This window comes from Gobius niger (assembly GCF_951799975.1).
Source record: "Gobius niger genome assembly, chromosome: 22".
NCBI classification, from domain to species: Eukaryota; Metazoa; Chordata; class Actinopteri; order Gobiiformes; family Gobiidae; genus Gobius; species Gobius niger.
In genome coordinates, this window is record NC_136873.1 from 14607947 (window position 1) to 14624867 (window position 16921).

The 16921-nt window shown below is 40.6% G+C and overlaps 2 protein-coding genes across 2 annotated transcripts in view; one reads left to right on the top strand and one right to left on the bottom strand.

Moving 5' to 3' along the window:
- szt2 (SZT2 subunit of KICSTOR complex) overlaps window positions 1-16921 on the bottom strand; it is a 210123-nt gene that overhangs the window by 37659 nt on the left and 155543 nt on the right.
- On the top strand, window positions 4013-15379 carry LOC306981228 (organic cation/carnitine transporter 2-like; the record flags this gene model as incomplete). Its single annotated transcript, XM_079580789.1, has 11 exons — window positions 4013-4201; window positions 5914-6093; window positions 7254-7357; window positions 7437-7591; window positions 8137-8308; window positions 10944-11070; window positions 11149-11240; window positions 11348-11562; window positions 12552-12734; window positions 13573-13708; window positions 15241-15379. The coding sequence occupies 11 exons, from the start codon at window positions 4013-4015 to the stop codon at window positions 15377-15379; spliced, it is 1692 nt and encodes a 563-aa protein (XP_079436915.1).

Below are 16921 nucleotides of genomic sequence, written 5' to 3' on the forward strand. Positions count from 1 at the left end.
TTTGGGTAAAGCTCGGTTACCCCCGGGGGTAAGGGTATAAGGTAAAGTGAGAGGCCAGACCGGTGGCCCTAGAGCCGGTGGCCCTTCTGTGCTCTTCCAGAATGGACATATGGCCAGTCCGCCCCTGGTTAAAAATACGGTAAGGTATTCTGTAAAATTTACGGTAACTCACTGGCAGCTGTAGTTGCCACTGAGTTACCGTAAGTTATTTTGCAGAATACAACTGTGGCTGCCAGTGAATTACCGTAATTTTGACAGATTTTTTTTTTACAGTGAAATACATATATGTATTTCTTATTCAACTTATTTTTTTATTACTTTATTTTTAATTTTTTTTTCAAAAGAAATACAAACCACATACCGCGACTAATATACAAAAACATACACACAAAAGTAAAAGAGACAAACAGACAGACGTACAAAAATTAGGAAAAAAACAACAAAAAAAACAATAATAAAATACATAACGAGGAGGGGAGAGTTTAGTTTGTCTTGTATACAGTTGTTTACATTTGCCGTTTTTGCAGAATGTACATGATATAAACAATATAAATGATATAAATGTCCTTATTGATTACAATGGGAAAAAACAACAACAAAAGCCTGAGTCATCAAAACTAGCACTTGCAAAGGCCACGGATGACAGTCTTTCCTTCATGCGCAGGCGGCTTTACTGGAATCGCTCTTCCTCATGTTTCCCCGAATGCTTGGAATGTTTCGGCGGTAACATGGTGTGACCTTGTTCCTCAGAGCGCAGCTGACGCCTTGCACTGCGGGCGAGCTCGGAAATGGGAAATCCCGGGCGACAGAAGAAAGGACAATAGCAGACAGGTGTGAGCTTGCCTGACCTGTTTGTTTGCATGTCACTAAGAACACACATCATGGGGACTCGGTGCAATCTTTGAATCATTCTCTGGATAAACAAAGAATACATTTATCTTAAGAAAACAATGCGAAAAACTCATTTTGACAACATATTTTAATTTAGTTTTAGTCTTAGTCTTTTGACGAAAATGTAATTCGATTTGAGTCTAGTTTTAGTCAAAAAAATGTCTTCAATTTTAGTCTAGTTTTACTAAATTTAAAGGCACACTGCGTAACATTTTGGACTATACTGTTCCGGCAAAACAAAACATGTTCCTAATGACACAGAAAATGTTGTTACTGCGGTGAGTAATAAAAGAGTGGATTTGGATGACTAACCTGTTTAAATCTCAAATTCTACTGCCTTTAGTCACATCTCCATGGAGACGAGCTGGAGACGCACCCGCTCCCGGTAAAGTTTACAGTCATATCTCAGGAGGGGTGAATCTCATAAATGTTTGTTTGTGCATTTATGGGGTGTTTTTCAATGATGAAAATATATGTCATGAAATAAATGCTTGTATTTCAATTTTATTTATTGGGTGAAATTCTACGCAGTGTGGCTTTAAGACGAATTTAGTCGACTTTGCATTGATAATATTCACTATAATCATGTTTAATCTTGTTCCTCGGCTTCATGGAGCTGCTCCACATGAACAAAGCTCAGAGCTGATCCTTTGGCAGAGAATTTACATGACCTGAGGCTCTTTCAGACGCTCAATAGAAGTTATGATTAGTTTAGTCTCTCCCTTTCATTTTTATTTAGTCTTATATATATACATTTCAAGCAGAAGCTTCCTGCTTCTTTATTATTTTATTAAATAATATATTTTTTTATTCATGTGCTCATGTTTTATGTGTATTCTTCTTTACTGCTCTGGGTCCAGTAGCTTCTCGATGCTGCTGTTGTAGCGCCCTCTCCTGGCGGCACATGCAGAGCCGTGGGAAGATGTTTTAGTTAGGGGGCGCTGAGGGACAAAATTTTACCCCCAAAATACTTTTTCTGTGCATAAATCCTATTTATTAACCTCTTAACTCCCGCCTGAACCGAGAGCATTTTCTCCAGTTCAGCTTTACCCAAATCCTGTAGGCCAGTGTGACGCCTCATTTGAAAGACCTACAAAACTGAATGGATCTTTTTCCTCACATCAGATTTTTTTTCATCACTTTTTTTGTTGGGCAGTCGTCTCATTTTTGTCCAATTTTTGTGACTTTTTTGTCAATTTTTCGTCAAATTATTCGCATTTTTTTGTCAAATTCTTATCACTTTTTCGTCCATTTTTTTCTCAATTTTTCATACAATTTTTCTCACTTTTTTGTCAAATTTTTGTCCATTTTCGTCATTTTTTCCTCCATTTTTCGTCCATGTTTTCTCACTTTTGTCACATTTCCATCCTTGTTTTCGTCTCAGTTTTGTTGCTATTTTCACACCTTTTTTCCAGAAGCTTTTGGACTTGGGGTAAAGCTGGAGAAAATGTGCTCGGTTCAGGTGGGAGTTAAGGGGTTAATATCGCCTGCGGTTCACAAACTATCCACCAGGGGGTGCTGCAGCGCCCTCAGCACCCTGGGTTCCCACGGCCTTGGGCACATGATCATGGGAGCCAGGGATATTCTGGCACAGCGCCTCCTATTGGTCTCCCTCAGCATTATGTGACACAGGCTGGGCATTAAACAAGTAGATTTATGAGGTAAGAGGTGGGTGGGCTTTTTTGGGTACATGTATAATTACGTTTACTCCGAAATAGAGCTTCTCAAAAGAGGATCTCAATGGTTTAACCTCCTAACTCCCACCTGAACTGAGCACGCTTCTTGAAAAAAGTGTGAAAAAAGCAACAAAAACGAGACAGAAACGAGGATGAACACGCAACAAAAGAGAGACCAAAACGTGACAAAAATATGTGGAGAAAAAGAAACAAAAAAGCCACAAAAGAGCAACAGAAAAGTGACAAAAACGCATTTAATTAAACAATGGAGAAAAAAAGTGACAACAGCGCGAGGAAGGTGCTCCATTTAGATGAGTTTTGTAGATTCGGGTGAAGCTGAAGTGGAGAAAATGCGCTCGGCTTCAACACAAATGAAGTTTCATCCATTTAACTTCGTTTTAGTCTGATGCTTTTGTTGAAAGTGTAATAAAATTTTCGTCTAGTTTTGTTGTGCCTGGTTTCATCCCACAAAAAAAAGCCAGTCATTTACTCCACTAAATGTTCATGGATTAAACATAGACCTGTTCCTTTGGCATGATTTTTTTTTTCTAAATGAGGTTATTTCATGTTTTGTGTCCCTCTTTTTCATTTCCATTTAGCATCAAAACATCTTGAGCTTTAGTCAAAGTTTGTACACCCTGGTTTCTGCGACCTGGACAATGTGCTCTGTTCATATGCACTCTGAAGCCCAACTAAATTAGACAACATTTCTCTGAGGGACGACCTCCGAGCGCCTTGGCGTAAAATTGCATTCACTATTTATAATGTTGAAATCATGCATTAATTGTTAAAAGTGACTATCCTAGATTTGAATACAAAAGCTGATTATTGGGTCTCTATAGCCTGTACGTCCATGGGAGTGGATCTCTTCTATTCTGTGGTTCTCCCCAAGGTTTCTCTTTTCTCCTGCCGGGTTTTTGAGTTTTTCCTTGCCGTGCTGGAGAGTCTTAGGACGGGGGACGCCCACGCCGCTCGTCGCTACCTCCTATTGGACATTATATTTGCCTGGATTCACCTGAACTTTTAATTGTCATATTTATTGCTCTGTTATATTGCCTTGATGTTTGGTGCAGCTGTGAGGCGACTTCTGTTGTGATATTGGGCTATACAAAACCATTAAACTTGAAACTTGAAACTTGAAACAATAATCTTTTTTTTAACATTGGACAGAGGGTGACCACCAGCTGTCCCTCGAACATCACAGAACTTTGTTATCTTCCAAATCCAAGTGACACGACAAAGTGACCTTGTTTCAGATACTTGTCATTTAGTCGCAACGGAGAAGACGCATGAGTTCCCGTCTTAAACATTTACAAAACTTTACGCCAATCGTAACGTAGCATCACGGTGACAACACGTTCATCCCTTTGCTACTTTTCTGGAAAAACGACGCGAGCTGCAACATCGGAGAACAGACGGAGGAGTCGTTCAGAAGTGGTCGGACCATGAATTACGAGCAGAAAGTGGCTTTTCTGGGTTCTTGGGGGCCGTTCCAGAGACGAGTTTTTGGCGGGCTGTGCGCAAGTGCTTTCCCCTCGGGGTTCACGGTTTTGTGGTCCATTATTGTGCTTTCCACGCCAGCCCACCACTGCTACAGCCCACCGAGCGCCAATATCAGCCAGGAATGGAGTCAGGTAAGTGCACTATTATGACATTATGAGAAATATCCCTATGCAGCCAAAATATAGTTTTCGATGTGAACGATCTGTTTCATGTTTCAATATTCTAGCTTTTACCAAATAAACAATACACATTCTATAAGAAATCATGTGTCATCGATAAATGCACTGCAAAAAGTATTTAAGGGGAGACACTACAGGCAAAACTCCATTTTTTCAGTTTTCAGGTTTTGGGCCAAATTGGTCTCTGAACATATAAGCTTTCACCCGGAAACAGAAAATATACAGAATCTTCACAATAACATGTTCAAATATTGCTCTGATTCAATGTTCCCCCATAGACTTATATGGGAGAATCCAATTTCAAGGGCCTTTTTCTCAAAACACATTTTTCTGTCATTGTGGCGACACTATGTCCACGTCAGTCGGACCTAAAGACTTCAAATTTTCCAGCCTTGGACTGAACAATACTTGGAAGATTTTTTCAGAGGGATTTTTTATTATTTAATCCCTTAAGCCCCATTTATTGAGTTTTGAATGTCAAAAAATAAGGCGAAAATTACATTTTTACAAATTTTTTCACTAAAAAACAGCTTATTTTAAAACTAAACAAGAAATCCAAAATCCCCTCTGAGAAAGTCTTGGTAACTCATTCATCAATAAAACGAAACCATACATTTGAATGTAGCTCTATCCATTATTCAGATTTCGTGAAAAGATGGGAAATTTGGGGCATTTTTAGGCATAAAACACCTTGTTCTTATATGAAAAGATAAAATGACAGAAAACTTGCAATGTATTTTTTTCTCACATTTATGCCAGTGATCGACAGCAACAGTTTCAAATTGATATCTGTAAATATACATTTTTTTCCCTATTCACCTGCAGTGTCTCGCCTTAAAAGAAAAAAGTTAGTTGTGGTGCAAACTCGTTCCTAACTCTTAAATCAAAATTCCTGTCAATACTGTCACAGGAATGCAAACAACTATGGTGGCTGCCACAGGTCATGCCAGCTGATTCAGTTCGGTCATACTGTGTGAAGTTACATCAGTGCCAATAGGTTGCGTTTATGTTCTACAATTTCTTGGAAAATAGTGACAATATTCAACGAGTTTCACTGCATTCGTTTGTGAACTCATTTGACTTCAGTTCTGGCTGATATTGGACTCGTTTTCCTCGAAAGTTTCCCAGTTGTGTCCAATTTGCTTTTGAACATCAAATTTTGCATAACTTTAAAGCAGTACTAAGTAACGTGTTTACCTTAATAAATCCTTTCCGTAGTCCCTGTGGGGGTAATACAAGTGTTTATGGGATGATTGGAGGGTCTTTCATCGCCCCCTGGTGTCTCTGGACAGAAAACCATGTTTGCAACGTCCGGAGAAAGCAATACACACTAATGCAATCACGAAGAAGAAGCTAACATGCTAACGGGCAAAGCTAACTGCGGGCTAACGTCACTTTAAACAGTATTTACAGCCAAGTTTGAGTGAAAAAAAATATTTCCATAGTATAAATTAATGCACAGTATCCCTCTCTCCCTTCGCCTTTCCTGTCAGCGTAGTATTTACTCTCCAAGACAATTAATAAGTTAAAAAATCGTAACTTGCTACGACATCTGCAGTAGCGCTTATGGCCTCTAGGGGGAAGAGTTACTTAGTTTTGCTGTAAAAACAGTGTTGTATCCTTGGTTATTCTATGCAATGAGCTCTGATCACCTGTCTCTGCAGCAGGGGCAGAGCACTTGCAGCCGCTATGCTCTGGACCTGACTCTGAACGCCTCTCTGCACGGCCTCAGACCAGGCCTGGGCAATGCTTCCGGGTCAGAGGTCACGGTCCTGCCGCTGGAGGGGTGTCGCGACGGGATGAGCTTCAGTCAGCAGTACTTCACCTCCACAGTGGTGACGGAGGTGAGCCCTATATATGATCTCACGATGGAGAAATACTGTACATTTTGTATTCTGTTCTGATTTTAATTATTTTTGCTTTTTGCCCCTTAAAGGGACTAGATGGAAGTTGTCATTTTTTGACTCACCACTGCCACCTCAGGTCTTATACGTAATGGGGTGTCTGTTAAGCTCGTGCATGACGATGGAGAAAGTTGCTATTTTGGCCCCAAAGTACCAACTTTTTAGAGGCAGTTGTGGTGAACAGGTCTGAGCTCATTCTACACATAATATTAGGACATTGCTGGAGCAAGTAGGGGGTGGAAAAGACCTAATTTTAACATTTTTAAATTCCATCTAGTCCCTATAAAGCTTTTTATTCATTGTATATAAAATACCTCTATTTACTATTTCATTGTTTGCACACTATCCTGTCTTTGATTGCACATTACCTGTCTATTTGCACCCCCTGAGTGTCTTATCTTACATTATTATCACAATGAATGGGGTTCATGACCTCTGCCCATATGTATGTATCTTATTTACAGTGTTGCCACAGATTACTTGAAAAAGTACTGATTACAGATTCCCGATTACTCTTTTAAAGGGGGGGTATTATGCAAAATGGACTTTTTCAAGCTTCACATCATGTTATTATGTCATTCCCTCATTAAAAACATACCTGAAGTGTTGCCTTGGCACATTCACGTATTTGTGAGTAATCTGTAAAAACTCTGATGGCGGCCATTTTAGGGATAGGTTTGCCTGAGTCCTCCTAGGAACGCCCCCACCTCCTGGAGACGCCTCCGAGCTTTCGTCACCAGCCGAGTAACCAACCACTGCCCCTCAGCAGAACCCCCTCCCCACTGATGCCACAGACAGCGTGTGGAGGGGGCGTGTCGGAAAGGCTCAGAGGTTCTTAAAGAGACAGAGGCCTATTTCAAGACATTCACTACAGCCATTTTGAGAGAGCAATTTTATACAAGGCAGTTATTCTGATTTACTGCATTTACAGACCAACTGAAGGTTTGGTCATCATTGTAGTGTGATATAGACTGGTGCTGTGGGACTGAAAAAAGCATAATACCCCCTCTTTAATGTAACTTTCTGATTACTTGATTTTAAAAGTGACTCATTAGAAGTATTACAAGTTACTTTATTAGTTACAAGTTACTTTATTCCAGTTCTCTCTGGTGTGTGATGACCAATGGAAGCAGCCTCTGTCGTCTCAAGTCTATTTCCTGGGAGGACTGTGCGGGTGCATCGTGTGTGGCCAGCTCTCCGACCGGTACAGAAGCACAGTCAGGATTCAACGTTGGTAAAATTTCATTACAAGTTTTTTTTTCTAAACTGTGACTTGTGTGCAGATTCGGACGGAAGCCTGTGCTGTTCGGGGCGCTGCTGCTGCAGAGCGTGTTCAGCGGCGTCACGGCGTTCGCTCCATCATGGCCAGTTTTCACCGTCTTCTTCTTCATGGTCGGCTTGGGGCAGGCCACCGCCTACCTCACTGCCTTTGTCCTCGGTAAAACTTACAATGACTAGGTTGTCAGTATTTGTATTTGTGTCATGTAGGTATGCTCTCAAAAGAAGTGAAAATGGAATCCCTCACTTTTGAAATGCAGAACCATAGAAATATATGGGGTACAGTCAGGGGCGTCGGACTGGGGGGGTAAAGGGTGCTGTGTACCCAGGGCCCAGAGCAGGGTGGGGGCCCTGAAAAGTGCTGCCAAAAGCGTTCTGTATAATTGATACTATAAGAACTGAACACAACCGGGCTGAAATACAATGGTTGCTAGACATAATTTTGCACAAACAATAATGATGGATGAATTTAAAAATGTGCCAAATGGTTCAGCCAGCTTCAAATATGGTGCGAGACTAAATGAGGCTGAAGCCCTTGAGCTTTTTTGTTCATGAGACAACATATAGTATAATATTTCTTTTTTGCAAAATAGCATTTTAATGCCTACTTTAAAGTCACACATTTGTTATTCCCAGCACAAATATCCCATGTCCCTGGTGCAGTAGTCCTGTTTGATGTGGTATGCTAACAATCATTATTGACAGGGTCCGAGTTGTTGACAGGAGGGCCGCGGGAGCTCTTCTCCTGTTTTGGTCTACCTTTCTGCTACGCCTTGGGCTCGATGACGTTGCCAGCCGTTGCTTATCTGTTGCCAAACTGGAGACACCTGACCTCTGCTACTGCTGCTTCCTGCATCGCCTGCCTGCCCCTCTGGTGGTAAGTTACTGAAAATGTGGCCCGTTTTTCCCCCTTTCAAGCCGAAACAAAAAACAAAAACAGGTAGGAGAGTCTGCTAACTCGTAAGCAGTGTTGGGAACGTTACTTTTAAAAAGTAATTAGTTATAGTTACTCACTACTTGTTCCAAAAAGTAACTGAGTTAGTAACTGAATTACTCTATAATAAAAGTAACTCGTTACCAGGGAAAGTAACTATTTGTGTTGCTATATGTCAAAGAATTTTGTTTTTTTGTTGTTGCTGTTTTCACAAGTCAATTGAAATGGTTAGAACAGACAGGTGTTCAAAGATGTTCAAAGATGTTCATAGTAACTGAATGAACTGAATGGGGGGTGAGTGGGGGAAGCCCCTGTGACTGAGTGGTAGGCTATTGTATTTGCGCCGCTGTTTTATTAATGTAGGAATATGGCCGTATTCAAAGAGAATGGGGAGGAACAAGAGTAACACGTGCCAACGATCAGGGCAGACTTTACGCACAAGCATGATGTCTCTCCGTGAAACAATCGACAGCAAATATAAGTTTACATGCCCCAGAAGGTTAGTGGCCTTGCACTGTTCTATGGAGCGGAGAGCGGGGAGAGAGGAAGAAGAAAGGCGCTGAGAGAGAGAGGGAGAAAGACGTGTCTCCACCGCGTCCACTGCGTCTTTGGGTTAAAAATAAGTTCCAACACTACTGATCAATGATCACCAACTTGATTCTCCCCTGCGGCTGCACCGCGCTGTGGGGATGACAAGCCGCGGGTCGGGGACACAAGTAGTTTATGGAGCAGAGAGCGCGATGCAGTACTCTGCACGGACAGTCAGATGTGCGTGTTCTGCTCCGTCAGACTCCGCCCACCCTCTCCACTGCTCTCCCCATGCTGACACCGCGGCGCTTCATTCAGCCCAATTGTAACGTGCCACTTTGTTTACCCAGTAACGATAACGGCGTTGTAACGACGAGGAGAGTAATGAATTAGATTACTCCGTTACTGAAAAAATAACGCCGTTACCTAACGCCGTTCTTTTAAACGGCGTTATTCCAAACACTGCTCGTAAGCCAAGGTAAGACTCGTTTACCATCTGTCTTGTCGTTTGCCTAGAGTTTCATGAGCTGTCGTTTCTGGTCACAAAAAAAGCTGTTTCTGCCGATGGAATATCGGTTTCACCTGATCGATTGGAGCTACTAACATTAGCATTCTCTGACGGGAATGCTCTGTGAATCATCAAGGCCCAAACACATTCCCAGCACAGATTTAGCCACTAAAATAAAATATGTCTCTTATCGCCGCTGTTAATCCTGTGTGTTTAGGTAAAAGAAACACTGATTCGTGTCTTTGTGAAAGTCCCAGAGGTGCTGGGACAACACGATGAAGCTAATCCTCCTTGACTGTTTCCATCTGTGGATGCCTCGCTCCTATGTCAGTGTTGGGGAAAACTCCGGATTAGTTGACGTACCACGAATTTCCCCAAAAGTTCAGCAATCCCAACTCCAGCATCCGCCGCTGTGGACGCACTATATGAGGGGCAGTCCAGTCCAGTCCAATTGCTGTCCAATCAATAAATATATTCATGAGATAAGATAACCCCCATAGAAAAGGGAAGGACGTATTGGTGCGCATATTTCCAAGGCCAATTGTTTGCTTTTTAAGATAAGATAAACCTTTATTATTTTTACTCTCCTTTACAGCTACACTGCAAAAAGCACCCTACTAAAAACAACGAAAAAAATCTTAAAATAAGACATTTTATCTAGAAAAAATTCTGCCAATGGGGCAGGCATTTTTTTTCTTGCTGAGAATTCTTGTTTCTAGAATATTTTTCTCATCATAAAACAATAAAGAAACACTAAATTTAAGCAAATAAATAGCTAGAATTAAGAAAAATGTCCTCAGAAAATGGAATAATTTAAGGAAAATATTCTTATTTAGTGAAAAATTGTTGGATATTTTACTTAAATGTTGCTTGATTTAAGCAAAATGTTCTAAATTACTCACATTTTTGAGCAAAATGTTCTTAATAAATACTAATATTTAAGGAAAATATTGCCCGCGCCCGGAGACCCGTCTCCATGATGAATCAGAATCACCTGGCTGGTGGATTCACCTATTGTACATGTTTTTAGTGGTAGGGGAAACATTATGCATGGGGAGAACATGCTCCACACAGAAAGGCCCCGTCCTGGTGGGAATCGAACCCAGGACCTTCAAGCTGTGAAGCTGAGGCTCTAACCACTGTGCCACCGAGCCGCCCACTTTAAAGAATGGAATGTATTATCTATCTGTGAGAATCAGTTCTTAAATCTTAGATCTCCGTTTTTCCTAAAATAAGAAAAAATATTCTTTGTCTAATGTTGAAGAAGATTCAAAAAGTTTTTCTTTCTTGTTACAATAAAAATTAGCATGTTTATTTAGCAAATATATTTGAACAAGAAATGGTGAGATTTCATTTCCAAGAAAACTTTGCTCGGCAAAACATTATTGCTTTTTAGGGACAAAAATAAGAACTTATTTCTTAAAGTAAGACATTTTAAGTAAGACACTTGCTTAGAATCCACTTTTTGCAGTGTATGACTCGCAGAAGATGTCAGTGTTGCTTATGTTGAGAAGCTAAACCGTCGGATGTTTTGTGGCCTAGGGCGGTTCCAGAGTCCCCTCGTTGGTTGCTCTCACAGGGCTGCACAAAGAAGGCTGAAGGGATCCTCCTGTCTGCCGCCTCAGCAAACCACGCAAAGGCTCCTGCCGCCATCTTCTGCGCCAAACAGGTCCTGCTTGCTCCAGTGGGCAACACTCTGTTCGTTTTGTGCAGAAGATGTGGACTAACAGTGTCGTCTTGTTTCCAGTTGGAGACTCACGCTGGGGCAAAGGGGACCTTCTTGGATCTGCTGGAGACCAGGAATATCCGGCACGTCACTCTAATGCTCTTGCTCATCTGGTGAGGTTTCAGAGAGGAAAAAGTGGCACAAACCAATGCATATGGTTTCAAATCCTTTCAAATCTCTTTCCTTCTTCTTTGTCACTGCTCCTTTTGTTCTGTGGCAGGTTGTTTTGTAATGCAAGCTACTACGGCCTGTCGTTCGGCACGTCGGGTCTGGTTGGAAGCCCGTTCGTGAACCACTTCCTCATCTCCCTGATCGATGTTCCTGCCTACTTCTTCAGCTGGGTGGCCGCGAGGTACTGCCGCCGCAGAGTGGCCTGCGTGCTGTTCGGTTCTCTCGGCATCGTAGCTCTGCTCTTCACCATCACCACCACAGACGGTAGGTCCATTCACACCCTCACCGTGTATGCGGGTGGGGTCACATTAGGGCTCATGAATGGGTAGTTTATCCCATTACAAGGCAATCTCTGAAGGGAGCGCTAAATGGGTTGTTTTGGTGACAATAAACAGTTTGATCTGTGGGATTGTAAGGCCTATATCCTTTGTTCTTTATCAAAAACATGTATTATTATGTCAAATCTTAAACGTATGGCCATAAAAGATAAGCTGTAGGTCTACGGTGCAGTCATGCGGCTACCCTAGAACCCTAGAAACGTATCAAAAAATATGATCTGAAACATACACTATTTTGTTGTTGTTGTCATCTTTTCAAATATTTGCATAAAGGTGCATTATGTGGCTTTGTATCCAGAAAAAAAGTTGATATTAATGTGTATTTAAAGGGACTATACGGAGTTTAAAAATGTTAAAATTAGCTTCCTTAACGTGAGTATTTTTTTTTTGGGTGTTTACAATGGGGTAAAAATCCAAATGACATCAAATTATTTTAGATCACCAAAAAATACACCCCCTGGGGAAGTTTCACCCAACTGGCTTTAAAAATGTAGGAGTTATGCAAAAAACAAAAGTCCCAAAGCACAAAAATGTGCTTGGGTGTTATTAAGGGTTAAAGCGCCCTCTGCTGTCACAGTTCACTGACACGTTTTACAGTTTAGAAGCTTTTTCCATCACAATGGCCTCTATTAACGTTCTCGGATCAGTTGTTTTTAGTGTTTCTGGGAGGGTTCACCATTGAAACACCTTTCTGTATCTAAAGTAAAATCTCAAAAGGTCTGTTCATTCATTAATGTCTAGTCTTTGACCTAAAAATCAAAGCTGAAAATATCTAGATTGTTCATAATTTACGGTGTTTGATGGTATGCTAAGTAACGGCTATCAGAAAAATACACTGCTCAGGCTAACGGACTCTGAAAGGTTACCCGGTCCCGTTGACACCTGTTGTAACCTTCATCTCCACTTTCCCCACAGCTCACCCCAAGGCCACGCTGGGCCTTGTGCTGCTGGCTAAACTGGGCGTCCTGGCTGGGATGAGCATCACTTACATCCACAGCGGTGAGCTCTACCCCACAGTCATCCGCAGCACAGCCATGTCGTGGTGTGCCGTGTTCGGTCGCATTGGCTCGTCCCTGTCGCCGCATCTCCACACTCTCGGTCAGTTGATAACAGACATTGCACTGGATGGAACTTTGGACAATTTCGTAAATGACTGGTCTCCCCTTAAAGACTATTTTGGACATGAATGGCAGGCAATAGCATGTATTGATATGGACTGAAAATAAGATGTGAACAATTATTGGATCTCCCCCTCCCCCCCCAATAAGTATTTAAACATGGTTGATGATGCTTAGCAATGTTCATTTTGGCAAGTAAAAAAAAAATTATTAAGAAAAAATTATTATGCTTGAGACTTAGACTTACTCGTATTATATATAATACAGATAATTGATGTAGTTTAAGCTAAATTAATATATAAAATAAAGAAATAAAGTAAAATAAAAATAAAGTAAAAATCATGAAATCAACTGGAGTTTCATGTAAAACTAATCTAAATGAATAGGGTGCTAAACTAACCTTGACAAAATAATAATAATCTACATGCAGACAAACCGTACCTGTGTTTTGTTGTACAAAACAAAAATAGTGGGAATGTGTGTATATATATATATATATATATATGTGTAGAAACTTATATGTGTGTAATATCGGCTTATGCAGGAGGTTGCAAAATCCACACTGCTGACACAAATTAAGACTTTTATTATCTTATTATTTTATTTATTTTTATTTTACGCTATTGATTTAACTATTTATGTATCTGTTTTGCCGCTGTTTTCTCCTTCTTTATTTCCGTTTTTTTTTTCTTCTGTTTATTGTAAAAGAAGAAGAAAAAAATGAAAATAAATAAATAGTTAAAAAAAATAAAAAAATAACAGACGTTGTTGAGCGGTTCTCTCAGGTGTGTTCCTCTGACGCCTCTGTTCCCGTGCAGCAGCTGTGAAGCCAGCACTGCCCTGGCTGCTGGTGGCCGTCCTGACTTTCCTGAGTGTGCTGCTGATCTCCTTCCTCCCAGAGACTTTCCAGGAGCCGCTGCCTGATGCCGTTGAACAGATGGCCAAGCCTCACAGGTTGAATCCTCTCTTTAGTTTTATACAGAGCTAGACTGCCCCACTTCTGTACAGATGTGTTCGTAACAATGTCCTATCAAATGTTGGTGCCTCAGCATTGATATTTTACATTTTATGTTTTTAAAATTATGTCTCTGTAAAAAAAAAAAAAATGTAGCAATAAAATGCAGCCAGAGCAGATCTGATGTGGGAATAACTTTCAGGAATTTACATCATGATTTACATGGAGTTGAAGTGTAGTGTATACTACAGAGTACAGACGATGACTCAAGAACCTTCACTAAAGATGGACAACTCCTGTACGACTGAGAGCCTATACATATATCATGGTTTACAGCAGTGTTAATTTCGTCGACTCAAATATTTTTGTCTTAATTTTAGTCAAAGTGATGTTTTTGACGTCTAAAATTGGACTAAAACTAAATTAAAAGTTGCTCATGAGACTAAAACTATGACTAAAATGTCCAGATATTATAGTCTAAACTAAAATAAGACTAAATAAAAATGAAAAGGAGAGACTAAAATCATCCAAACTTCTATTGAGCGTCTGAAAGAGCCTCAGATCATGTAAATCCTCTGCTAAAGGATCAGCTCTGAGCTTTGTTCATGTGGAGCAGCTCCATGAAGCAGAGGAACCAGATTAAATATGATTATAATGAATATTATCAATGCTAAGTCGACTAATTTAGTCTTAAATTTAGTCGACTAAAACTAGACTAAAATTGAAAAGATTTTTTCGACTAAATCTTGACTAAAATTACATGACATTTTAGTCATAAGACTAAAACTAAAATAAAATATGTTGTCAAAATTAACTCTGGTTTACAGCTAAACGGCTCAGAATTGATAATGTTGGAATAAAAATGTGGAGGACAGTTTAAGGCATAGGCGTCAAACTCTGGCCCGTGGGACAAATTTGGCCCGCAATGTAATTATATTTGGCCCGTGAGGCTATACCAAATGACTACTCGAGCCAGTATTATAAAAAAAAAATCAGATTTTGCATATCTGGACTATTAAGTTATATATTGTATAGTAATAAGTGTTGCTTGTTCCATATTCAATGTTAAAGCAAATCTTGTTTGGGTCCATATTTAAAGGTTCATTTGTTCAATGGTGGCCCGCGACTTTGTTCAAGTTTTACATTTTGGCCCACTGTGTATTTGAGTTTGACACCCCTGGTTTAAGGTTTAACAATGACACAATTGTATTCAGGAAGTACAGACATGCCAGTCAAGTTGCTCAGAAGTGCGTGGATGTAGTGAAACACCAGGGAGGATAAACGTGATAACAAGGTTCAAAGCTCAAAAAAGTTCATTTTGCATGTCTCCTACAGTATATATCCTGATAGATCTGCTGGAATTGAGAGAGTCTTCCACATTTGAGTGATGTGATACAAGTTTACATCTGACTTAGTGGTTTTGGGATCAGCTGAACTGACTGTACTGCTCACTCAGTGATAAACACTAACTCAAATGTAACTTGTGAAGCGGAGCCTAATGGCCGATGTTTGTCTTCTCGCTGTGTTTCAGGTTGGTCTTCAGATACTGCTGTACGTCCAGTGAAAACATCAACAGCCAACCCCTCGAAATCAGCAAACCCCCTCCAGCTCCAGCTGCCCCGCCGGCCTCTGGATCAGATCCAGTCGTCATCTGTGCCACGCGCCTCTGACACAAGTCCTGGTGACTCACATTCATTTTGTCACCAAGGAGAGTCTCCGAAAAAAACTGCTTGGACTATAATGTACCATGGACTGCAGAATAAAACCACACTGGAAAAACTGTGCAAGGAGCTCAAAGTGCACAGTCAATGTATAAAAGAACATTGCAACATAAAAACAAACAAATGCCACATAAAAAAACGTAAGGGTAAAATACTGTACATAAAAAGTCCACACAAAAATTAAAATGCTTTGTTTAAAGTGCTCACGGCTTGTGGAAAGAAACACTCAGAACATTTGACACAGCGATACCTTTTCCCTGAAGCATTTCAGAAACGAGTGGCCTGAGGCATCATTTGTTTATTTGTTTATTTATTTGGATCCTCATTAGCCGTCTCCAAACGGACAGCCACTCTTCCTGAGGTCCGGTTCAAGCAATCACAGTTAAACTGAAACAACACATACAAACCACTCCTCAGTTTTACATAGCTGAATATACACATACACACACACACACATATATATTATATATACATATACATACACACAAACAAACTTAGGTTTCCATCAAAAAATGTCTTTTCAATAGTCTTTTTAAAGGGAAAGCAAGTTGTAAAGCCCGATTTAAGAGTCGAGCTTTACATGTGGCCTCCAGGAACGGCAAAGTGCAGCCAATGGTCCTGCTGGCTGAGCGAACCACTTTGTTCAAAGCCTTCTTCTCTTTCATTTTGTCATTTAGAATACTGGACAATCCTGTGGGACATGTTTCTTGTTGCTATTTTTCTATGGTTATATTTTATTGTAATTGTTGGGTGAAGTGTTCTGCACTGTGGCTTTAAGACAAGATTTTCAGTTTCATATTTTAAAATGAAGCTTTAGTCACTTACAGACTTTCTCATGGTGTGCTAGGAGTCAGGGGAAGTGAATCTTATTTGTAGAGCACAAATTGATGGAACTTTTGTAAAATGACTTAACAATCTTAAAATGTGCGTTCCGTTAATGAAGTTCCCCTCGCGACTGTGACACAAATAAAGTCCCAAAAAAGGCCAAACATTGTAAATCCTTTCAATGGAAACTAGAGGATTTCCAAACTGCGCGCTGGCCCAGTGTTGCTCTCCAGTCAAGAAGCTTTTAGATTTGGGTAAAGCCGAACTGGAGAAAATGCTCTTGGTTAAGGCGGGGGGGGGGGGGTAAGAGGTTAGCATATGTATTTGTGGAAGTGTCACATTTACGCTAATTTGGGCCAGGCTGACCAGAGTCCAGGGCTGTTTTTCAGTCCCAGTCCAGCCCCTGGTCATTTATCACGCCAACGTCAGCTCGAAACAAAGATGATGATCGACGCCTGCTTCACTTTACCGTCACTACCAGCAGGTGGGTTAGCGCTAGATCGTCTGCTCCGGAGGGACGGTCTGCTGTTTGTATAGATCTATGAGTTGGTTTGTCTAAAAATACAAATAATCCTAATCCGAACCCTAATCCGTAAGGTTGACCCCTTAACTCCCACCTGAACCGAGCACATTTTCTCCTGTTTGGCTTTACCCCAAGTCCAAAAG